This window comes from Zootoca vivipara, chromosome 6 (genome assembly GCF_965207765.1).
Source record: "Zootoca vivipara chromosome 6, rZooViv2.hap1.1, whole genome shotgun sequence".
NCBI lineage: Eukaryota > Metazoa > Chordata > Lepidosauria > Squamata > Lacertidae > Zootoca > Zootoca vivipara.
Genome location: NC_142589.1, coordinates 91,868,266 through 91,892,651, shown reverse-complemented (window position 1 = coordinate 91,892,651; position 24,386 = coordinate 91,868,266). Strand labels below are relative to the sequence as shown.

General features: G+C 50.4%; 1 protein-coding gene across 1 annotated transcript in view; it reads left to right on the top strand.

The window, feature by feature from the left end:
- HCN2 (hyperpolarization activated cyclic nucleotide gated potassium and sodium channel 2) overlaps positions 1 to 24,386 on the top strand; it is a 59,099-nt gene that overhangs the window by 1,408 nt on the left and 33,305 nt on the right. The window contains exon 2 of the mRNA XM_060275228.2: positions 658 to 1,351. Coding sequence (XP_060131211.2) covers positions 658 to 1,351 — 694 coding nt within the window. The remainder of the gene's footprint in view (positions 1 to 657; positions 1,352 to 24,386) is intronic.

The following is a 24,386-nucleotide window of genomic DNA, read 5'->3' as shown; positions in this document are numbered from 1 at the left end:
CTCTCCCCCATCCTTTGCCCTTGTCCCCCCTCTCTCTTGACCTTCCCTCCCTCTCCATCCTCTCCATCCTTTGCCCTTCTCTCCCCCCTCTCTGTCTGACCTTCCTCTTCCTCCCTCTTGACCTTCCTCTCCCTCCCCATCCTTTGCCCTTGTCCCCCCTCTTTCTGACTGACCTTCCTCTTCCTCCCTCCCCCTCTCTCTTGACCTTCCCCTCCCTCCCCTTCCTCTCTCTTGACCCTACCCCTCCTTCTCTCCCCCCTCCTTTGCCCTTGTCCCCCTCCCTCTTGACCTTCCCTCCCTCTCCATCCTCTCCATCCTTTGCCCTTCTCTCCCCCCTCTCTGTCTGACCTCCCTCCCCCTCTCTCTTGACCTTCCCCTCCCTCCCCATCCTTTGCCCTTCTCTCCCTCTCTCTCTGTCTGACCTTCCTCTTCCTCCCCCTCCTTCTTGACCTTCCCTCCCTCTCCATCCTCTCCATCCTTTGCCCTTCTCTCCCCCCTCTCTGTCTGACCTTCCTCTTCCTCCTCCTCCCCCTCTCTCTTGACCTTCCCCTCCCTCCCCTCCCTCTCCATCCTTTGCCCTTGTCGCCCCTCTCTCTGTTTGACCTTCCCCTTCCTCTTCCCCCTTCCTCTTCCTCCCCTCCCTCCCTCCCCTGCCAGCCCCTCCCCCGGGCCTCGGGGCTCCTCCCCCTCCTCCGCCCCGTCGCTGCCTCTGCCGCTCCTCCTCGGTCTTCGCCGCCGCCGCCGCCGCCGCTGCTCTGCTGCAGCCGAGAGGGGCTGGTGGTGCTCGCTTGCGCGGCGAGTCCAGCATGCGGACGGGCGGCGGCGGCGGCGGTAGCGGGGCGCCCACTGCAGCGGCAGCAGCAGCAGCCTCGGGGTGCCCCTCTCCTGCCGCGTCTCCGGCCGCGTCCTCCCCGGCGGCGTCGCCGGCCTCGAAGGGGCGGCTGCTGTCCCCGCGCGGAGGAGGCATGGGCAGCCGCGCCGGCAAGGGGGGCTCCCCCAACGGAGAGTGCCGCCGGGGGGGCGGCGAGGACGGCGGCGGCGGCGGAGGGGCCCCCGACCGCCCCGACCCGGCGGCGCCCTCTTCCCAGCCCAAGGTCTCCTTCTCGTGCGGCGACGGCGACGGCTCTCCGAAGGCGGCCGAGGAAGGGGCGTCCGCGGCGGGACCCCCGTCGGAGGGCGATCCCGGCGGCAGCCAGGCCAGCTTCATGCAGCGCCAGTTCAGCGCCATGCTCCAGCCGGGCGTCAACAAGTTCTCGCTGCGGATGTTCGGCTCGCAGAAGGCCGTCGAGCGGGAGCAGGAGCGGGTCAAGTCCGCCGGAGCCTGGATTATCCACCCCTACAGCGATTTCAGGCGAGTGGGCCTTCTTCCCTTGACCCCTGCTGCCCCCACCCGCCCACCGGGGCCCGGGGGGGACTCACCTGTGTGGGGAACTCACCTGGGGGAATTCACCTCGGGGGTGGGAACTACCTGCAGAGAGGCGGAGCAGCCGAGGGTAACTGTCCTTGAGAGGAGGGGGAAGCAACCGGCAGGGATTTCAGACAAGCGCGCGGGGCGGGGGGCGGGGGAGAGATCGGGGGTAACTAACACCTGGGGTGACTCACCTGCGATTCGGAGAAACAGGGAACGGGGGTCTGGGTTACCTTTCCTTGGGGATAACTACCTGCAGTGATTTCAGGCAAGTGGGGGGGATTGGGGTAACTCACTCACCTCTGGGGTAACTCATCTCAAGGGGAACTACCTACAGAGATATGGGGCTAGTGGGGGGAATATTGGGGGGGGGAATCTCCTTGGGAGGGCAGGTGGTAATAAACTGCAGTGAATTTCAGGCCATTTGGCTAACTCACCTTGGGGGTGGCTACCTTCAGTGATTTGGGGAAAGAGGCGGTTTGGGGGGTAACACATATTGTGGTATCGGGCAGTTAACTGCCGGCAGCTGTTTTGGGTATGTGGCCGGGGAGACCTAGGGTAACTAAACTTGGGGGAGGGACTAACTTAGGGGGGTAACTGTCTACAGTGATTTCAGGTAGGGGTCTGGGGTGGGGAGGAGACAGGGGCCGTACCTTTGGGGTAAGCGTTTGATACCGGGTAGCGATTCCAGGTAAGGCCAAGGATGCTTCCCCCCCCCCAAACTTGGGAGGTTGAGATCTCAAGGTAGTTACCTCTAGTTTGTATTGTCAGTGAGCCTTAAAGCAATTTTAGGCAAGGTCAGGGATTCTCCCCCCCCCCCCGGCAAGGGAGGAAAGAATACAGGGGTAACTACTTTGTCTAGGGACAGAAAACCCTATATGTACTTGAATATATCTGTCACACAGCAAATTCAGGCCTAGCAAGGGGTTTTTTCCAGTCCCCATCCCCCCCCCCCCGATTGAGGGAGGAGCAACTCGGGGTACCTAACCCAAAGTAACCAGTTAGGGACAGAGGGGGATATGCACTAAGCAGTTAGGCCCCCACAGGCATTTTTCAAGCGTGGCCAAGGCGTTGTAGAGAAATCTGGGCTGGATCCCACCTGGGCAAGGTCTCCTGGGGGTGGGAGAGAAGAGAGGTAGAAATCCGGGGACAGAAGATCACCTTTCCTGCCGGGAGATCCTATTGTGATTTGGGGGAAATCAAAAGCCCAAGGAAGACATGGTAACCCCGGGGTAACTACCTCGGGCTTAGAGATGGGTCAGGGCTGTGTGCCGATCGAACGGTGCAAGGGGATTTCCGGCGAGTCAAAATTTAGGCAGTTAAATTGGGTGGATAATCTTTTGGGGGGGGGGTGGGGTGCTCCCTCGGAGGCAGCAAAAAAGGAAGGGTGGTTATTTGAGGGCAGCTATCTTGGTGGCAGTAATCTGGGGTAACTACCTCTGGGGAGGGGGGGGTGAGCGGTGGAAAAGATGGCAAGGGGGAAATTCTCCTAAGTGGTGGAGAATGCTGTGTACTGCCAGTCACACACCCCCTGTGGGTGATTTAAAGCAGGGAACGGGAGTCGGGGGGGGGGGTAGAGCTTGCAGGGTGAGGTTTACTACCCTGGAGGGGTAGCATAGAAGGGTAAGGCTCAGAAGGGTCGGTGCCATAGGCCGGCCATGACAGCGATTTCCCTCAATCTTTTTGGAGGTGCAGAGCAATGGGCTCAGGATCGAACATTCTCCTCTCTCTCTAGCGATTCTGCTTTATCGGGGGGCGGGGAGACAGAGTTGCCAGTTCAAGGCAGTGGTTTTTTTGGGGGGGGGGTTCGGCCTACGGGATCCAATGCGCATTGACTTGAGAGCAACCCCCTCTCCCCTACCCTGCGTGGGCAAGTCTGTTTTAGGATTGCTCCCCTGCAAAGTTAATAATTCAGCTAGATGGAACCCAGTATGATTTGGCCACTGCTTGTGGTCTGTGTGTGTTGGGGGGGGGAGAGCCTTTGGCCCTCTGGGAGTCGCTGAGCTACAACTCCCATGAGCGCTCAGCAATGATGTGAGTTGTAGTTCAGCAACATCTTGGGGTGGGGGGTGGGCAGAGGTTCCCCATATCTGTATTCATAGATGAGGCTAGACTAGATGGGCCTTGGGGTTCCCTCCCCACTTGATGATTCTAGATTCTTAAACCATCTAGTGGTTTGAGGGGAGGGGACATTGTTTAGGGTTCAAGGGCAGTGCAAGGTGCCTTTCTGTGGGGGTCAGGATCATAGAATCATAGAGTTGGAAGAGACCACAAGGGCCATCCAGTCCAGGAAACACCATCAAAGCATTCTTGACATATGCCTGTCAAGCCTCTGCTTAAAGACCTCCAAAGAAGGAGACTCCACCACACTCCTTGGCAGCAAATTCCACTGCCGAACAGCTCTTACTGTCAGGAAGTTCTTCCTAATGTTTAGGTGGAATCTTCTTTCTTGTAGTTTGAATCCATTGCTACGTGTCCGCTTCTCTGGAGCAACAGAAAACAACCTTTCTCCCTCCTCTACCTCAGTGTTTCTCAACCAGTGTGCCTCCAGATGTTTTGGGACTACAACTCCCATCATTCCTGACCACTGGTCTTGCTAGCTAGGGATGATGGGAGTTGTAGTCCCAAAACATCTGGAGGCACACTGGTTGAGAAACACTGCTCTACCTGACATCCTTTTTATATATTTGAACATGGCTATCATATCACCCCTTAACCTTCTCTTCCCCAGGCTAAACATACCCAGCTCCCTAAGCTGTTCCTCATAAGGCATCGTTTCCAGGCCTTTGACCATTTTGGTTGCCCTCTTCTGGACACGTTCCAGCTTGTCAGTATCCTCACTGCCTAGTGACTTCGGATAACCTTGGAGGGTCGTTTCCCCCCGCACACACACACTTCAAAGGTGGTGTGTGTGGAAAGATTAGTGAGATGTTAAAGATTGAAACCCTATAACACCTTTACCTGATTGAGTTCAGCTCCACAGAGCTACGTTCTGTGCAGGACGTGGGATTTGCAATGAAAATGACTTTGCAAAAATCTTGATTTAACTCCAAGAGGCTCGGCTGCGGGGTGGGGTGGGGTGGGGTGGCGGCTTTGGCAGGTGTGGGGTCACCTCTTAAGCCTCTCTGTGGGAGGCTGGCCTCTAGAGTAGTAAGGTAGGGGTCCTCTGAGGTAGGAGGTGGGTGGAGTCGGCAATCACCTTTCCAGAGTCAGAAAACTCATCCTGCGGTAACAGAGCCTGGGAGCTGTGTCTGGTTATGCCCACCCCCACCCCAAGGTAGCTGGTTCACTTTCTTAAGCCATTAAACCATGAGGTATCTGAAGAAGTGTGCATGCACACGAAAGCTCATACCAAAATAAAAAAAACTTGGTCTTTAAGGTGCTGCTAGGGACCCAGGTGGCGCTGTGGTTAAACCACTGAGCCTAGGGCTTGCTGATCAGAAGGTCGGCGGTTCGAATCCCTGTGACGGGGTGAGCTCCCGTTGCTTGGTCCCAGTTCCTGCCAACCTAGCAGTTCGAAAGCACATCAAAATGCTAGTAGATAAATAGGAACCGCTATAGCGGGAAGGTAAACGGCGTTTCCATGTGCTGCTCTGGTTTGCCAGAAGCGGCTTTGTCATGCTGGCCACATGACCTGGATGCTATACACCGGCTCCCTCGGCCAATAATGCGAGATGAGCGTGCAACCCCAGAGTCGGTCACGACTGGACCTAATGGTCAGGGGTCCCTTGACCTTTACCTTTACCTACCTGTTACATTAAACCATTAAAAGAGGAAAATCAACTTGCCCACCGACCCAATGTCCGATTCCACCTCTGGGATTTGTGGAGGGTCAGTTTGAAGCGCTCCGGCGTTTGGGCAACTATTTAGGGAGGCCCTAAAATGGCAGGTTGGAGGGGGTGTGGAGAGGGGAGGGGAAGCAGCTAGCCACGAGGCTGGGGGGGGGCACTTGGCGGCCTGAACTGCACAGACTCCTTCAATGTCCTTCAAAATGAGTCGTTTTCTGCTGGCTTGGGAAGAAGCAAGGGTCCCACCTGCTAAATCGAGAGGTGGCTCGCGGCATGCCAAAGCCCTTCCAAGCAGGCGATCGGTTGTAAAGCTGGAAGGGGGACCCCGGAGGGTCATCTAGCCCAACCCCCTCTGGAATCTCAACTAGATCGTCCCTGACGGGTGGGCACGCAGCTTCTGCTTTGACACCTCCAAGGCAGGAGAGTCCGCCACCTCCCGAGGGAGTCCGTTCCACTGCTCAGGAGCTTTTTCGAGGGCCTCTGACGCCAGAAACCCGCTGCCAAGTCTTAATTGGGTTAAATAGGCAAAGAGTGTTGTTGCCAACAGAGATTTGCTCAGAGCACACCGGCTGAAATTAGCGGGCCACTAATTTCAACCGGTCTGCTCTGAGTTGGGCCTGATATTGGAGACAGCTCCAGTAACACGACCCTGATTTAATTTATTTATTCTATATCCCCCCCCCTGCTAAAAATCTTGAGGTGACGTGTGCATGCGTCTCCCCGCTATTTTAATCCCTGCAACAACCCTGCGAGGTAGGCTAGGCCTAGAGAAACAGCGAGTGCCCCCCCGCCCCCAAATCAACTTCAGGTGTCTGGTCCCTGTAAGTGTATGCGTGTGGGGAAAAGATCTCTCACCCCTTTCTTAATAGTTTTGAAGTGTTAAGATGAGGTGGGGGGGGCAATATCTAGGTTTTTGTGTGTAGGTTTTGCTTGCTATCTCCCCTTTTGTTACAGCAACTTCAAGTGGGGGGACGCTATGGGGACAGCCCTGTATCAATAACCTGTGCGCGTTAATCCCCGCCAGATAGGTGGGTTGTTATTATTAGTGTTATTATTTATTATCCTCGTTATTTTGTTGGGTTGGGGGGGAGATATGTTAGGGCAGCTATGCAAGTAGAGGGAAAGAGCGACTTCTCTGACTTCCTCCTGCTGTTATGGGAAGTTGGGGTGCCCATCGGGCGATGACTTTGGGGGCACACCCCCCTGTGTCCCCTCTTCAACCAAAGGCTTGGGCGGGCAAATGTGCCCCCCTCCCAAGGACCGGCTGGCGGGGATGAGGAAGGAGGGAGACCTTGGAAGTCCAGCTCTCCATCCGATAACAGGGAACCGGCAAGGAGAGTTAGAGTGTGGAGAAATTTCGGGGCTGGGGCTGGGGGGGCTGTTTGAGGAATAATCTGGATTGACACTTTAGTAACACCCAAGGAAGGAAATGTGTGTGGATTTTTTTTTGGGGGGGGGGACCTTTACCGGGTCTGGGAGGCCGCCGCAAGTCGAATTAGCCAGCAGCAAAAAAACTGTGCGTTTTGTTTTTGTGTTTTTAAAGGCTTGAACTAAGAGAAAATGTTATTTCTCTCTCTCTCCCCACACCCCACCCCGTCTCCCCGGGACCTATGCGTCTTCCTTCTCCCACCCTCCTGGGTTTTTGGAAAGCGGGTACCCTTCTGCGCCCCCACCCCACCCCCAAATTTGGAGAGAACGGGATGCTGATGCTCGAAAGGGCACCTTGAGACATTCAGAGGGAAGATGCTGGCTGAGATCATGTATTTGGGGGTGGCAGAAAAGAGCTGCTATTTTTTCCCTTCCTGTATCTGCACCACTATAGATATGAGTGTGTAACTAATCTCTCTCTCCCCCCCCCGCCCTCCCCAGTTTTCTGGATCTTTGACAATCCCCTCAATTTGGGAAAGGCAGCAGCCCCTTTATAGAATAAGCAGGTTGGGGGGGAGGGGAGAATCCATCTTGAACGAGGATGTTCATTGTCGTCGTCGCCCCCCCCCCCCGGTATATTTTTCCTGCGTGGTTCCCATCCTTGAGGTTGTGTGTTGTGGGGGGGGGGAGGGCGTAGGATCATAATATAACCCATCCTTTTGCAAAAACGGCCAGGGGACAGATAGATTTGGGTGGGGAGTGCTCTGTGTGTTTTTTGCAGGGGGGGGGGTTACATCTAGAGGCATTGCAGGAATGCTGATATTCACCCTCTCATCTCAAACACCCCCCCCCCTTCATTGCATGCTCTTAAACCGCTAATCCCTGCCAACTACATGTGTCCTTTTTTTTTTTTGGACAGGATTGCAAAAACAAACAAACAAACAAAAATCCAGACATATATTTATGACGCCGATTTCCTCCTAATGCCTGGGCGCTGAACTCTCAATTTGCCAGCTTTATCTCCGGTGTTTGGCCCCCCTCCCCCACCTTCCCTCACTGCTCGCAGCCCCCTCCCTCCCTTCTCAGGTGTGTTTATAAACTGGATCTGGCGTGCCTTGAATTTTGGGAGGGGGAGGGTGGAGCGTTGCTGCTGCGTTCTGCAGCCGGTGGCGATGTTGTCTGCCACTGTTGAACGGAGCTGTTCGAGAATGTATGTGCCGGTCTCGGAAATTCAGTTTAGGAGGGTGCTTTTCCGAGTCTCGTGGCAGTACCGTGTAGCAGTTAGAGCAGGTTTCAGCCGGAGATTTTGGACCAGACCCCCCAAGACTAGAGGCTGTGCTACAGACAAGGGAGAGAGAGAGAGAGAGGCAGGGCCACACTTCTTCCCGATCACATGACTCGCTAGGCGATTTTGGGCTGCCCAGCCTGGCCTACCTTGAAGGGCTGTTGTAGGGATAAAAAGCACCCAGGTTCCCGTGGAATTGTTTTCTTTCAAGGTACGGCAGGGTACTGTTAGTGATTCTTTTAAAAGGTCCCCTTTTGTTGCATCTGATTCCTGATGTGAGGGGAACCAGTGGCTCATTCTCAAAAAACTGGGTGCAAAAGCACTCTGTGCATGCACAGGGAAAGTTTAGTTTGATTTCATTTAATTCCCTTCGTTTTCTCTTCCGCTTTTCTTCCGCCCCGGAGCTCAATGGAGGCGGCCAGTCTCCCATCCAGGCCCTAACCAGGCCTGGCCCTGCTTATCTTCCACAAAGTGGTGCCACACACACACACACACACACACACACACACACACACACACAAACCGACCATGGCACTGGGAGCACATTGATGCCAGCAAGAGATTGAAACAGCGTGACTTTGCCCAGGCAGAGAGCTTCCAGGTTTAAGCCTTAGTTCACCGGCAGGGAACCTCAGGCCTGGGAGCTGAATGTGGCCCTCCACACTTTGGCACCTGGCCCTCGAGAACTCTCCCAAAGTCACACCCCTCCCTGGTGCTGCTTCACATCCTCGTGTGTGGATGGGGTGTGTCCTCAACCTCTGCCTCTCGCTTGCCGTGGCCTTCCCCCCCCCCCCAAGGGCTGCCTCCCTTTCTGGGCAGTGTCCCGGGGGCCGCATGCCAGCAGTGGTGGATGGGGCCAGGTGAAGCAACAGATACCGAAAATACCTTTACCTGGTATTCAAGGGCAACATCCAAGACTGGTGCAAAGGCTCAAGGAGGTTGTGAGGAAGGCATGGCCTAGGGGAGGGGCGTGGTCTAGGGGAGAGTCACAAGGGCCGGGTGAAGGTACAGAGGGCCACATTCGAAACTGTCCCGGAGTTTGCAACTCCCTGTTTTTGAAATCCATGTCTGTCAAAAGTTAGAATCGGAAACTTAGGATTTGATCAGATGCCGCAATAAACATTAGGGGTTTTTTTTTGTAGAGATTTTCGGTTTTGATTTTACGATGGATATAAAACAGGGAGAACAGCTATAGCAGGCTTCCTCAACCTCACCCCTCCAGATGTTTTGAGACTACAACTCCCATCATCCCTGACCACTGGTCCTGCTAGCTAGGGATCATGGGAGTTGTAGGCCAAAAACATCTGGAGGGCCGATGTTGAGGAAGCCTGAGCTATAGCAACAGATGAAAATTAAAGGATTAGAAACAGTGATGGCCTTGGGTCTTGTAGTGGACAACCTCCTATGTTTTGGATTTGTGTGTGTGACTTTACTAATCCTCCCCCAGCGCTCTGTTTTGGCAGGTGCTCTTGCAAACCACAGGACTGGGGGTGGCGCTGTGGGTTAAACCTGTGTTTCCCAACCAGTGTGCCTCCAGATGTTTTGGGACTACAACTCCCATCATCCCTAGCTAGCAAGACCAGTGGTCAGGAATGATGGGAGTTGTAGTCCCAAAACATCTGGAGGCACACTGGTTGGGAAACACTGGGTTAAACCACAGAGCCTAGGGCTTGCCGATCAGAAGGTTGGCGGTTTGAATCCCCACGACGGGGTGAGCTCCCGTTGCTCGGTCCCTGCTCCTGCCCACCTAGCGGTTCGAAAGCACGTCAAAGTGCAAGTAGATAAATAGGTACCACTCCAGCAGGAAGGTAAACGGCATTTCCGTGCGCTGCTTTGGTTTGCCAGAAGCGTCTTAGTCATGCTTTCCACATGACCCGGAAGCTGTACGCCGGCTCCCTCGGCCAGTAAAGCGAGATGAGCGCCGCAACCCCAGAGTCGTCCGCGACTGGACCTAATGGTCAGGGGTCCCTTTACCTTGCAAACCGTAGCTGGACATCTCAAGAGCACCGTTTCCAAGAGGTCCTGCCTTTCTCCCTTGGGGGGGATTCTCCAAATTTTGTAGCCCTACTTTACAGGACTGTTGTGAGACTCTTCCGGACTGTGTCTGCATGCCGCTGGGAGAGGGTTGGAAAATTCTGTACGGTTGCAAAGAATTATGACTATTACCCTGGATTCATGAAGCATTGATATCTGGCTCCCTGCCCAACCCTTTTTGAAATCTGATCAACGTAATGGAATCTGCTCTTAAGATGCAGATGGCTTAATTTTTTTTATAAAATACACACATCTGTCTCTGTGCAAATTGAAACCGACCAATGAGCTGGCCTCTTTCTTGCACCGTCTCAGGAAGCACCATAATTATTCACGCATCAACAGTGGGGGGGGGAGGGAAGGGAATGCCAGCCTCCGACATCCGATAAAATGTTTAAATATTATTTAAAAATACTGACTTATTAGGAAGCAGCCCGGATAAGAGGTTGTAGCTTCTTAGAAGCCGTAAATCCAATGGAAAGAGGTGGGTGTTTTATGTCTTATTGCAGATTGCTGCGTCAATTTTAAGGGAAGACCTAAAGAGGAAAGTCTGGGGTTTGCATTTGATTTAAAGAGTCGGCAGTATAGGTAAAGATGGACATAATTTCTTCAGAGCCTTAGAGGCTCTAAAGCAGAAGGCAAAGGAATGTGGCCCCTCAGAACTTTCTGATGTGGCCCTTCAGTCTCCCCCCCATGCCAAACCCTCTTCCAAGCTCCACCCCTCACCACTCCTGATTTGTAGCCCTCCCTGTGAGCAAAACTCCCAGGGTTTATCAATCAGTCAGTCAGTCAGTCAATCAATCAATCAATGTTCATTACAGCAAACAGCTAGCATACTCAAGTCAGAATTTCTGCATTTTTATACTTTTTTTTAGTTTAGATAAAAGGGGAAGCATGATAGAAGTTTATCAAAATGATAAACTTGAACGTGTCCAGAAGAGGGCAACGAAAATGGTCAAAGGCCTGGAAACGATGCCTTATGAGGAATGGCTTAGGGAGCTGGGTATGTTTAGCCTGGAGAAGAGAAGGTTAAGGGGTGATATGATAGCCATGTTCAAATATATGAAAGGATGTCATATGGAGGAGGGAGAAAGATTGTTTTCTGCTGCTCCAGAGAAGCGGACACGGAGCAATGGATTCAAACTACAAGAAAGAAGATTCCACCTAAACATTAGGAAGAACTTCCTGACAGTAAGAGCTGTTCGGCAGTGGAATTTGCTACCAAGGAGTGTGGTGGAGTCTCCTTCTTTGGAGGTCTTTAAGCAGAGGCTTGGCAGGCATATGTCAAGAATGCTTTGGTGGTGTTTCCTGCTTGGCAGGGGGTTGGACTGGATGGCCCTTGTGGTCTCTTCCAACTCTATGATTCTATGATTCTATGATCCATGGCCCACAGAAAGTAAAATAAAAAAATTCCTTCAGTAGCACCTTAAAGACCAACTAAGTTTTTATTTTGGTATGAGCTTTCGTGTGCTACTGAAGGAATTTTTTTATTTTACTTCGACCCAGACCAACACGGCTACCTACCTGTGTCCACAGAAAGTAGATAGAGAAAAGTTTTTCTCTTTCATAACACTAAAACATGGGGAACTCCAATGAAGCTGAATGTTGTGAGATCCAGGATGAGTAAAAGAGTGCAGTGCAGAGCAGGGTGGCGGCTTTGAAAGAGGATTAGGCAATTTCACAAGGCTATTGATGTCTGTGCTCTGCCTCCACAAGTTGCTTGGGGGTTTCTCTTTGGGGGTCCCTGGTTGGCCACTGTGAGAGCAGACAGCTGGGTGGTCCCAATCCGGTTGGGCTGTCTTTAATATAAAGAAAGAATATTCCTGTTATTTGATTGCCAAGTATAGTTCAGGATTTTCCAGGCTTGTGATGAGGGTTGTTTTTAAAACAACAATTCTATTGCATATGTATAATAAAGGAGTGCCAAATCATATAAAAATTGTATGGAGGTTCTAGTCCTTGCCAAAATGTCAAATTACCGTATATGTAATTTTCTGTTTTAGCTATATTAGGCAAGCGTCCAGCTTTTGAGCTGTTTCCCAATTCGTTGCAACTGCTTCTTTAGCTGCCAAGATAATAGAAAAGGCCAAGATAATAGAAGGCCAATTCTTTTGAATTGTATGACCTTGGAAGTCGAACGGAATCCGTTTCCCTGAAGTCCGTTCGATTTCCCAAACGTCCGGAAACCAAAGCGCGGCTTCTTATTGGCTGCAGGAAGCTCCTGCAGCCAATCGGAAGCTGTAGAAGCCCCATCGGATGTCCGGCTTCCAAAAATAGTTCGCAAACGGGAACAGTCACTTCCAGGTTTGCGGCGTTTGGGAGCCAAAACTAAGCTGTTCAAAAACCAAGGTACGACTGTATGTCTAAATTCTTGTTTATTGTTACTTAATATTTCTAGCCTTCCTTCCCCTAAGGGACTCAGGAACGGCGAATGTGTGCCCTGCCCCAGTTTTATCCTCGCACAGCAACCCTGTGAGGTTGGCCAGGAAGGAAAGGGGCAGGCTAAGAAAGGACGGCTGAGCTGGAGCTCACGCCGGCTGCTTGAGTTTCCTGGCTGACTCTCATCTCCCCGAAAGCCACAGGGATGGAGGAAGCAGCGAGGCAGGCAGGAACTCTGAAGATGATGATGCAGTGCTTAGTTGCATGCAAAGCTTTCCGGAGGACGGGGGGGGGAGAAAGTGCTTGGAAGCACCTGTGGCAGGGCTGCAGCAACAGCTTCTGAAAGAGCTCTCAGTCCTTGTTGCTCCAGTGCTGAAGCAACAGCTCCCTTATAGCTCCAGGCTCTGCGCTGGCTGTTACCCTGCCTGCTTGCGAACTGCCTCACCAGAGCGGTCCAGGCTCTGGTTATCTCCCGCTTGGACTGCTGCAATGCGCTCTCCGGGGGGCCCCTTTGAAGTTGATTCGGAAACTGAAACTAACCCCGGTATGTTTCTGAGCACAATTCAAAGTGTTGGTGCTGACCGTGAAAGCCCTAAACGGCCTTGTCCCAGTATACCTGAAGGAGCGTCTCCACCCCCATCGTTCTGCCTGGACACTGAGGTCCAGCTCCGAGGGTCTTCTGGCAGTTCCCTCCCTGCGAGAAGTGAGTGAAGCTACCGTACAAGGAACCAGGCAGAGGGCCTTCTCGGTGGTGGCACCCATCCTGTGGAACGCCCTCCTGTCAGATGTCAAGGAAATAAACCATTGACTTTGCAAAGACATCTGAAAGCAGCCCTGTATCAGGAAGTTTTTCATGTTTGATTATGTTTTTATATGTGTTGGGAGCTGCCTAGAGTGGCTGGGGCAACCCCATCAGATGACCGGGGTACAAATAAAATCATCATCATCATCATCCTCATGCTCATGCTTTAGGCTTCCTGGGGAATCATGCAGAGTAATGTAGATCAAGCAGTTGACATAATGAGGTGTCAAAACCATCCTCGAAGCTCCTCCCAGAGTTGCAACGGTCATTGTTATGGGCCTGACTTCCTATTTGAAAGGAGCGAAGCTTGGAGCGGCAACTCATACAGAGAGACAACGGGGAGTCTCCTCTGGGAGCAGGCAGTTCTGTTTTTCCTCTGCTTGCCAGAGAAGATGGAACGCCCTGGTTTTCCCAGGGTCCCCAAAGGAGGTTAGGTCAGAGCAGTGGATCATACAGAGGCCGGCATCACCCTCTGCAGTTGTGTCATCCCACTAGATCTCCACGTAGAGAGGGATCGGGTGGTCCAGCACAGACCCAGCAGAATTGCTCCACCCACAGAAGGAGGCAGTAGGACAGGAGGCAGAGCTAGCGAGCGGATCATGCAGAGAGGCGGCAGGCAACCTCTCTTCTGTGGGCAGAGATGTTGGACTCAAACCTTGATTTGATTTAATCATTTCACGCCACAACCTTAGCTTCTATCCACCACCCAACCCCCGTGAAATATGACCCCCTTCCCTGTTGTTGAAATGTTAGGAGGATTTATCGATTTAATGTTTTTTATGAATTTTGCATGGTTTATTAATTGAGGCAGTGTTGCAGTTGTCCTGCCGCCGTTCTTTCTTAGGTGTTGAGCTGAGATGCTTCCGGAGCATTGCTATGGGCAGTCGGGAATTCGCTTCAAGGAAAGCGCATCATTAATTCAGACTTGCTGAAGTTAATGGGGATCTCTGGGTCCATTCATTTCAATGGGTAGAGCTTAGTTGGGCCCAGCCCTGCCATGGGGTACTTTTTCATGCTGCATTAGCTTATTATGGGAACATAAGATAACACGGTGTCAACTGGATCAGTCTAGCGGTTGGCCACTTTGGGAAGCTTGCAGGAAAAAGCATCTCTCCCTCCTTGCCTATTCAGAGATATGCCTTCTCCCGGCAGTGGAGGTTGTTGTTGTTTAGTTGTGTCCGACTCTTGGTGACCCCCTGGACCAGAGCACGCCAGGCACTCCTGTCTTCCACTGCCTCCTGCAGTTTGGTTAGACTCATGTTGGTAGCTTCGAGAACACTGTCCAACCACCTCGTCCTTTGTCGTCCCCTTCTCCTTGTGCCCTCCATCTTTCCCAACATCAGGGTCTTTTCTAGGGAGTCTTCTCTTCTCATGAGGTGGCCAAAGTCTTGGAGCCTCAGCTTCAGGATCTGTCCTTCCAGTGAGCACTCAGGGCTGATTTCCTTCAGAATGGAGAGGTTTGATCTTCTTGCAGTCCATGGGACTCTCAAGAGTCTCCTCCAGCACCATAATTCAAAAGCATCAATTCTTTGGCGATCAGCCTTCTTGATGGTCCAGCTCTCACTTCCATACATCTCATTCTGTTATATAACCATAATTACCATAAATAATTCCACATTACAAGTGTCATTACATGTCTGCCAAAGATGTTAACTGTTTACAGTGGTCTTTTAAATAAATTACAATTTTTACTCCAGTCTTTTGAAAAAACTTGATCTTCTGGTTTCTGATCTTCCCTGTCAACTTCGCCATCTCCACATACTCCATCAGTTTAGTCTGCCATTCTTCTTTTTTTGGTACTTCTCCTTCCTTCCATCTCTGGGCTAGTAGCATTCTCGCTGCCGTCGTTGCGTACATGAAAAGTCTTTTGTCTTCTCTTGGTAACTCTTCACCTGTTATACCTACCCGGTAGTAAAAAGGTTTTTCTGGTTTTTTTTTAACAAATGTATTTTTAAACATTTTCTTTAGTTCATTATATATCATTTCCCAGAAAGCCTTTCCTTTACCAATGTACATGTCCACCACATATGGTAAAAAGTACCCTCCTTCTCTTTACATTTCCAACACAGATTTGGACTGGTTTTGTACATTTTAGCAATTTTACTCAGTGTTATATACCAGATATTCTGACATCATCAGGCCTAACAACAACAACAACAACAACAACATTTCATTTATACCCTGTCCAATTGGCTGGGTTGCCCAAGCCACTCTGTGCGGCTTCGAAGACACAAAACATAATAAAACGTCAAACATCAATAGTAACAGTCCGATCCAATACAAAAATTACAATAACTTTAAAATAAACAGCTTATGTCAAGCAAAGCAACATTCAACAATCCACCAGAATCTAGTAGTAAACAGTAAAATTAAATACCGGCAAATAGCAATTAAACAGTTCGACCACAATAAAGAATCACCAGTCTATAATCAATAAAAGGAACGGCAAACCACAATGCATAAAATGCCACAAAACATACAAAACCACCTAAATAAACAGCTGTGAGGAACAAAGAAGCACAACTTATAAAACTATTTTTTTAAAAAAAATATATCCCTGAACTCTTCTCTTCCCTGCTGCTGTTCTCAAAGTCACAGGTCCAAATGCCATTGCCTTATGAAAAACAGAAAACCTCTTTCCCTTCCCCTGTTGTGATTACATACTTCCTGGAGTTTTGTTAATATGCCTGTGCCTTTTTTTGAACGGAGAATAATCGCTTGCCCTTTTATCAAACGGTTGGGTTTTTAACAGCAACGGGAAAACGTGGCGCGAGAGCACCTTGCCTCCTCCGCTCTTAGTAGCGCCGTGATAACCTTCTGATAAAGAGGTTCCCAGCATTATCCTTGTCAGAAACCGATAGGGGATTAGTTTTGAAGCAGCCAGGGATGTGACGGATGGGCACAGGAGGGGGAAAATCATTCACCATAGTGAAGAAATTATATCAAGATCAGGGCCGGATTTAGGTTGGATGAGGCCCTCAGCTACTGAAGGTAATGGGGCCCTTGATATGTCCAGCTGTCCTTTGTCAACAACAAATTGTCGCTGTTTTTTTGTGTTGAATATATGCTAGATGGTCGTTTATGGACCTCATAGGTATCTCAAGCCATTTGCAGATGCAGAATGTAGGCACCCTATATATAGAAAGGAGCAAACCCGTGATATTTTAGGGAGCAGGCTAGCAGGCGGGGCCCATGACTTACATCATAGGAGCCGACACAACACAAAACACTGTTGCTGTATGTAGGTTTTATTTGTTTTTTATCTTACGTTTTGGAAATGTACATCTAGGTGTGTTTTTTTTCTTTTGAATTTTTTGGGGGCTCGCAAGAGAGTGGGGCCCTAAGCTATAGCTTTTTTGTAAAGGTAAAGGTAAAGGGACCCCTGACTGTTAGGTCCAGTTGTGGACGACTCTGGGATTGCGGCACTCATCTCGCGTTATTGGCCGAGGGAGACGGTTCATGTGACCAGCATGACTAAGCCGCTTCTGGCGAACCAGAGCAGCGCACAGAAATGCTGTTTACCTTCCTGCTGTAGCGGTGCCTATTTATCTACTTGCACTTTGGCATGCTTTCGAACGGCTAGGTGGGGAGGAGCAGGGACCGAGCAACGGGAGCTCACCCCGTCACGGGGATTCGAACTGCCGACCTTCCGATCGGCAATCCCAAGAGGCTCTGTGGTTTCCAGCACTGATCAAGGTTGCGGTGCTAGGAGGGTGAGCTTTTATGGCCGTTTATAATCCCTGCATCTGTGTTGGGAGTCCCCCACACACCTTGTCAAGAAAGATCACCTAAGAAGCATTCTTCAGCGTAGGCAGGGAAGTGCAGATCAGCCCATGTTTTGGTTTTTTTTGCCATGGGGCAATATATATAAAGCTCACATATATAAGCTAATCACCAAATGGTGCATGAAACCTGGGTTGCAGTCACTGCAATGGAATGTCTAGGTTTCACCCCCCCCCCAATGGGTTTTTTATTATTATTACTGTCCCTCCCACCCCCATCCGCAAAATAGTTGAAAACGGGGAGCTAGTTTGGGACATTGCAACGGAGCAGTTATCAGCTGAGTCCCAGCCATCAGAAATCCTTATTGCTCAGGGTGTTGTCCATGGTGCTGAAAACAAACTTCCGACACTGGTACTGTACTTTGGTTCTCAAGCGCCTTGGTACTCAAAACAACTTGGAACCCAAACACTGCAAGCCCAGAAGTAGGTGTTCTGGTCTGCCAAGGTTTTCCGGAAGTCGAACGTGCTCCGTTTTGAGTGTTATGCTTCCATTTGTGTTACGCTGGGGTCTGTCTGTTTCTGCTATTTATTTTGCGTTTTGTTTTTGTGGCTCTTTATTGTTTTTGTGACTGTGTGGAACCCCGTCCAGCTACTGGTTTTCATTTTATGGATCAGTGGTCTCGTTAGATAGCAACATCCATGTGAAATCGCTGTTTTAGGGGTTGTTTTTAAAAGTCTGGAATGGATTGATCTGTTCCGCATGACTTTCCATGGGAAAGCGCGCCTTGGTTTCGGAACGCTTTGGTTTTGGAACGGACTTCCGGGACGGATTAAGTTTGAGAACCAAGGTACCACTGCACATATATTTTTACTCAGTATCAGACTCCCTTTAGTATTTATTTATTCATTACCTGTATTTCGTTTGCAAGGTTGCCCACTGAGTCCCAGGGCTGAGTGGGAGGATTTGAATCTTGTGCTCCACAGCCCTAGTCGAACACTCTAACCAGTATGTAGGGGAAGAAGACCCCTCTTTAACTGAGATGTTCCCATTTTCTGCGCCTTGTGCACCAGCCCCTTCAACCTTTTTCCCTAGTGTGATTTGCAAATGAATGGAGTGTACTCTCTCTCTGTCTCGCATACCCCATTTGGGCTGTCTTTCCCTTTTGAACAGATTTCAAATGGCTTTGGAGAGAGAAGTGTTCAACTCTGAATCATTTATAAAGTGTGGAACATTAAGATCACTTTCTGGATCCAAAGCAGAGACCTTGGATGTAAGTCAGCATGGCGGGGGAAGTTTTACTCATGACCCTGGACCTAATAATAATAATAATAATAATAATAATAATAATAATAATAATAATATATTTATACCCTGCCCATCTGGCTGGGTTTCCCCAGCCACTCTCGGCGGCTTCCAACAAAATATTAAAATACAATAGTCTATTAAACATTAAAAGCTTCCCTAAACAGGGCTGCCTTCTGATGTCTTCTAAAAGTCAGTTGCACCAGGAAGTGATCTGACCATGGCACTTCTTTAGTTTCGCTTTTACTCAGTGTCAGATCACCAACATCCATAGAGGTGAACACCAGGTCTAAGGCATGTCCGTAGCTATGAGTTGGGCCAGACTTATTCAGGGACAGCCCGATGGAGGTCATGCTTTCCACGAAGTCATCCTATATAATAATGTCCATGTTGTCCCTGCGTCCAAGCTGTCCCGTGTGTCCCTGGGTCACTGCGCATGTGCCCCAGGGATACAGGGATTGGACAGCAGAGACTGCGCGCGCGCACTCTCCCCCCACTCTGCCTCCTCCAACCGCCGCTCCCGCCGGGGTGGAGGCCGGCGAAGGCCTCCTCACAACCCTCCCTGGCCGTGAGGAGCGGCGGTTGGAGGAGGCGGGGGGGGGAGAGTGCGCGCGTCCTTCCTGTCGGCGGCTGGGGGAGAGGAAGGAAGGAGGAGAAAGCGCCGCTTTCTCCTCCTCCGTTCCTGTCCCCCTGCCGCCGACAGCAAGGACGGGTCCCAGGGTTCGGAGAAGCGCTGCGCAAGCGCTTCTCCGAACCCTGGGATGTCTGCTTCCTGTCGGCGGCTGCGGGAGAGGAACGGAGAAGGAGAAAGCAGCGCTTTCTCCTCCTCCGTTCCTGTCCCCCTGCCGCCGACAGCAAGGACAGGTCCCAGGGTTCGGAGAAGCGCTGCGCAAGCGCTTCTCCGAACCCTGGGATATCTGCTTCCTGTCGGCGGCTGCGGGAGAGGAACGGAGAAGGAAAAAGCAGCGCTTTCTCCTCCTCCGTTCCTGTCCCCCTGCCGCCGACAGCAAGGACGGGTCCCAGGGTTCGGAGAAGCGCTGCGCAAGCGCTTCTCCGAACCCTGGGATGTCTGCTTCCTGTCGGCGGCTGCGGGAGAGGAACGGAGAAGGAGAAAGCATCGCTTTCTCCTCCTCCGTTCCTGTCCCCCTGCCGCCGACAGCAAGGACGGGTCCCAGGGTTCGGAGAAGCGCTGCGCAAGCGCTTCTCCGAACCCTGGGATATCTGCTTCCTGTCGGCGGCTGCGGGAGAGGAACGGAGAAGGAAAAAGCAGCGCTTTCTCCTCCTCCGTTCCTGTCCCCCTGCCGCCGACAGCAAGGACAGGTCCCAGGGTTCGGAGAAGCGCTGCGCAAGCGCTTCTCCGAACCCCAGGATTCTAGCGCCCGTTATTGAACGGGCTGAAAACCACTAGTAGAATCATAAAATCATAGATGGAAGAGACCACAAGGGCCATCCAGTCCAACCCCCTGCCGAGCAGGAAACACCATCAAAGCATTCTTGACATATGCCTGTCAAGCCTCTGCTTAAAGACTTCCAAAGAAGGAGACTCCACCACACTCCTTCGCAGCAAATTCCACTGCCGAACAGCTCTTACTGTCAGGAAATTCTTCCTAATGTTTAGGTGGAATCTTCTTTCTTGTAGTTTGAATCCATTGCTCCGTGTCCGCTTCTCTGGAGCAGCAGAAAACCACCTTTCTCTCACCTCTCTATATATTTGAACATGGCTATCATATCACCCCTTAACCTTCTCTTCTCCAGGCTAAACATACCCAGTTCCCTAAGCCGTTCCTCGTAAGGCATCGTTTCCAGGCCTTTGACATCTTAATCAGAGGTAGCACTGTAATGCCAAACAAAAAAGCTTCTGGCTTTTTAACAAAAGTTATCTTGAACATCTTCTTCAGTTCATTATAAATGATTTCCCAATTATTTTTGATTACTTTACAACTCCACCACATATGGTAAAACAGAAATATTCTTCTTATTCCTTCCCGTTCTTAAATATCAGCTGCAACAGCTCTCTCGCACATCCCAAGGCCCCCCCTCCCCTGTCTCAAAGCACACAGATCATCTTCTCCCTTTCAGGAAGCTTTCACCACTATTGCTATTTTTAAGTCGTTAAGCCTCATTTACTGAGCAGCGTTCTCAGTTCTTTTTACACTGTCTGCGGTTATCACCCTTTGGGATATGTAATCGTTTTAACGACGTGGGTGACAGGGCGATAGCCATACCTGGTCTTCACTGCAAAAGGTCCCTGGTCAAAACGTCAGCTACGCTGTGAAATTCCAGATTGGCTTCCAAGGGTTGCCCCAGGAGCAGTGCACTGCGGTAGCCCACCTCCAATTATTTGCACAGGTTTTCTGTGACGCATAAAACTAAGCCCCGTACCACCGACATTCCACCTCAACATTAGGAAGAACTTCCTGACAGTAAGAGCTGTTCGGCAGTGGAATTTGCTACCAAGGAGTGTGGTGGAGTCTCCTTCTTTGAAGGTCTTTAAGCAGAGGCTTGACAGCCATATGTCAAGAATGCTTTGATGGTGTTTCCTGCTCGGCAGGGGGTTGGACTGGATGGCCCTTGTGGTCTCTTCCAACTCTACGATTCTATGATTCAAACACTCTGTGAGGTGAGTGGGGCTGAGAGACTTCAGAGAAATGTGACTAGCCCTTCGCTGCATGTGGAGGAGCAGGGAATCGAACCCGGTTCACCAGATTACGAGTCTACTGCTCTTAACCACTACACCACACTGACTTGGAACCTTTGATGCTGTATCTACAGAAACATTGTAAAGAATTGGACTCACTAGCAGGATTTGAGCAAACACTCACAACTAAGAAAACAAATGTAAAGATTAAGAAATAGGAATTTGGATATTAATTAAGCGCAAGACATAATTGGAAAGAGCATTTAATTTAAAGGTTAACAAAATAAGGAAAAAATAAATTAAGCAGGTAGCAAATTGCCGAAAGGGGAAATTGAGGGGAGTCATAGGGTGGGGGGGGATATTCAGAGTTTCAGTATTGTTTTCCGTTTATATGATTGATAATGTGGAAAATTAAACTGTAAAATTAACAGGAAGGAGATCCCTCAATGATCTTTCTCCCTTTTGACACTAGAGCTTCAGAGGTAATAATAATAATAATAATAATAATAATAATAATAATAATAATAATAATTTATTATTTATACCCCGCCCATCTGGCCGGGTTCCAACAAAACATTAAAATACAGAAATCAAACATTAAAAGCTTCCCTAAACAGGGCTGCCTTGAGATGCCTTCTAAAGGTCTGGTAATTGTTGTTTTCTTTGACCTCTGGTGGGAGGGCATTCCACAGGGTGGGTGCCACTACCGAGAAGGCCCTCTGCCTGGTTCCCTGTAACTTGGCTTCTCGTAGCGAGGGAACCACCAGAAGGCCCTCGGCGCTGGACCTCAGTGTCCGGGCAGAACGATGGGGGTGGAGACGCTCTTTCAGGTATACTGGACCGAGGCCGTAATAAACAGTGCTCTGAATTGCACCCAGAAATGAGCCCAGTAGCCAATGTATTTGATAAAGAGGGTGATAAAGAGTGATTCGATCATTCCACCGGTCATTGTTTTGACTGCAAAATTCAGCACAGGCTGACGTTTCCAAGGGGAGCCCTGCGAAGAGCGCATTGCAGTACTCCAGCTGCCCACGGAAAGCCTGGGGTCTCAAAGGCTTTCTCCCCCTGGTGGCTGCCTGGAAAATGGAATTCGAGCGGACTGAAAAAGGATACCAGGCAAACATCTCCCACCCACTTCTGCTCTTACCAGATTCGTCTGCCTCTGAGTCCAGCACTTCTGGGTTTTTCCGAAATGTATATTTTAATAGTCCAGCTACACCACTGTCCCCGAGTGACGGCCTCTTGTCTCTTCTCCCCCCTCCCCCCCCCAAGTGCAGGCTTTGAGATCTGTGGCCAGCGAGATTTCAGCTAGCATCATTCATATCGCTGTTTGAACCCTGGTCTCTGGGCATCAAGAGGGTCCAGAGTACCTAGGAACAAACAAACCAAAAGAGTCCGCTGGATCAGGCCAGTGGCCCCTTGAGCACAAGAGCTCTCCCCCCCTCCTGCCTTTTCCAGCCACTGGGATTCAGAAGCATTGAATTTATTTAATCCTCTGTTAAAGCCATCCAAGCTGGCGGCCTTCACTTTCTCCTGTGGCAGTGAGTTCCACAGATCCCCCCTCCAAATATTTTTTTATTTGATTTTACAAGTGTAGAGTTATAACAATACAAAACATGGGCAGCAGTAGTGGCATACACAAATGACCTTTTTTTGACACCTGGGAATTTCCATCTGAACTATCCCCAACGAAAAGGACTCTGGTTTTTTTGTTTTTTTGTTTTGGAAGTGCTTTAAAACATTTTTTTCCAATTCATTATAATTTTTCCCCAATTCCCTTTTACCCATTTACAGGCCCACCATATATGAAAGGAGGTTCCCCTTGATCTCATTGCATCTCCAGCACTTATTTGGTTCAGTCTTAGACATCTTAGCAAGCCTTGTTGTTGCTGTTTAGTGGTTTAGTCGTATCCAACTCTTCGTGACCCCATGGACCATAGCACGCCAGGCCCTCCTGTCTTCCACTGCCTCCCGCAGTTTGGTCAGACTCATGTTGGTAGCTTCGAGAACACTGTCCAACCATCTCGTCCTCTGAAGTACTGTACCGTATTCTTCCACGTATAAAACGATATTTTGTTGTTAGAAATAAAAGGCCAAAATTGCATGTCGTCTTAGACACGGATAGCAGTGGTGGCTACGGGCCATTGGTGGCAGGAGATTTGCAGCGGTGTTTGTGCGTGTGATTGTTTGCTGCGGCAAAGGCCTGCTAACGATTGGCTGCGGCCGCGGCAATTGGATGTCAATTTGTGGCAGCGGCAAGGCGTGCGTGCAATTGGCTGTGGTTGCGTTGAGTGAGCGGGTCAGCTTTGCGGTCTGAATGCTCAGTGGCCGCCTTGATGCGTGTGATTTGCAGTGGCGGGCAGACTGTAGAGCAATCGGCGGTGGTGCTCCCCCCCCAAAAAAGCTTAATAACTCTGGGCAATTTCCCTCCAAAAGAAGCTCAACAACTTTGAATCATAGAATCATAGAGTTGGAAGAGACCACAAGGGCCATCCAGTCCAACCCCCTGCCAAGCAGGAAACACCATCAAAGCATTCCTGACAGATGGCTGTCAAGCCTCTGCTTAAAGACCTCCAAAGAAGGAGACTCCACCACACTCCTTGACAGCAAATTCCACTGCCGAACAGCTCTTACTGTCAGGAAGTTCTTCCTAATGTTGAGGTGGAATCTTCTTTCTTGTAGTTTGAATCCATTGCTCCGTGTCTGCTTCTCTGGAGCAGCAGAAAGCAACCTTTCTCCCTCCTCTATATGACATCCTAGTTGACAAATAGGGGTCGTCTTATACATGGTGGAGTGTTATCCACAGAAAAATCTGGTAGTTCTCCTTCAAGGAATGATAACATGCTTTTAATTGGCTAAGGCTCCCCCCCAGTTGGGTCCATCAGCCTCTCAAACCGGTCTGCTGCTCAAACCCTCCTCTAGCCGCTCTCTTTCTCTCCCTCTCTCTGTGCATGTTCCTGCCCTATCCTCCATCCATCTCTGGCCCTCCTCCTCTTCCTCTGCCGTCCCCCCCTCCCCAAATCTCTGCAGCTCTGCATCCCAAATAGCCACGAGGAAATTTTGCAGTAGATGAGAATTGGGGTCAGTTTACAAACTGGGGAGGTGGGGAGAGAGAGGAGAAGGGAGGAAAGCCGGCCGGCCGGCTGCAGCCAGCCAAGGACAAAATGTAGCCATTACGGGTCACCCCTTCAAAGATGTTGCTTGCTATTTTTTGCCTCGTGCTGGCGCAGTGGGACGGTGTATTAAATAACAAAACACCTCTGTGGATTGTCCAGCCCGCCTTTTGTTGAGAGACAGAGAGAGAGGTACCACCGATGTCGGCGGGGACAAGAAATAAAAACGGGAGGGGTGTTTGGAGAACTGAGAGAAACCAGAATCTCCATGGGCGTCTGGTTCTGGGTATAACCTCTCAATGCCGGCGGCGCAGGGTGCCTCAGTTTCCCCCATCTGTAAAATGGGCTTCAGGCCAGTAGCTAGAAATCTGCTTGTAGTTAATGCAGAAAGCAGGGCTGGATCACTTCTTTAAATTTCCATTTATCCTTTGCCCCTAAATTTGGAAGCATGTCTGTGGTCTCTGGTGCTCATCTTTGGGGCGGTTTGGGTTTGTTATAGGAGCATGTTAGGTTCTTATTTTTGTACTTAGGTTGGGGTTTTTTTAATGG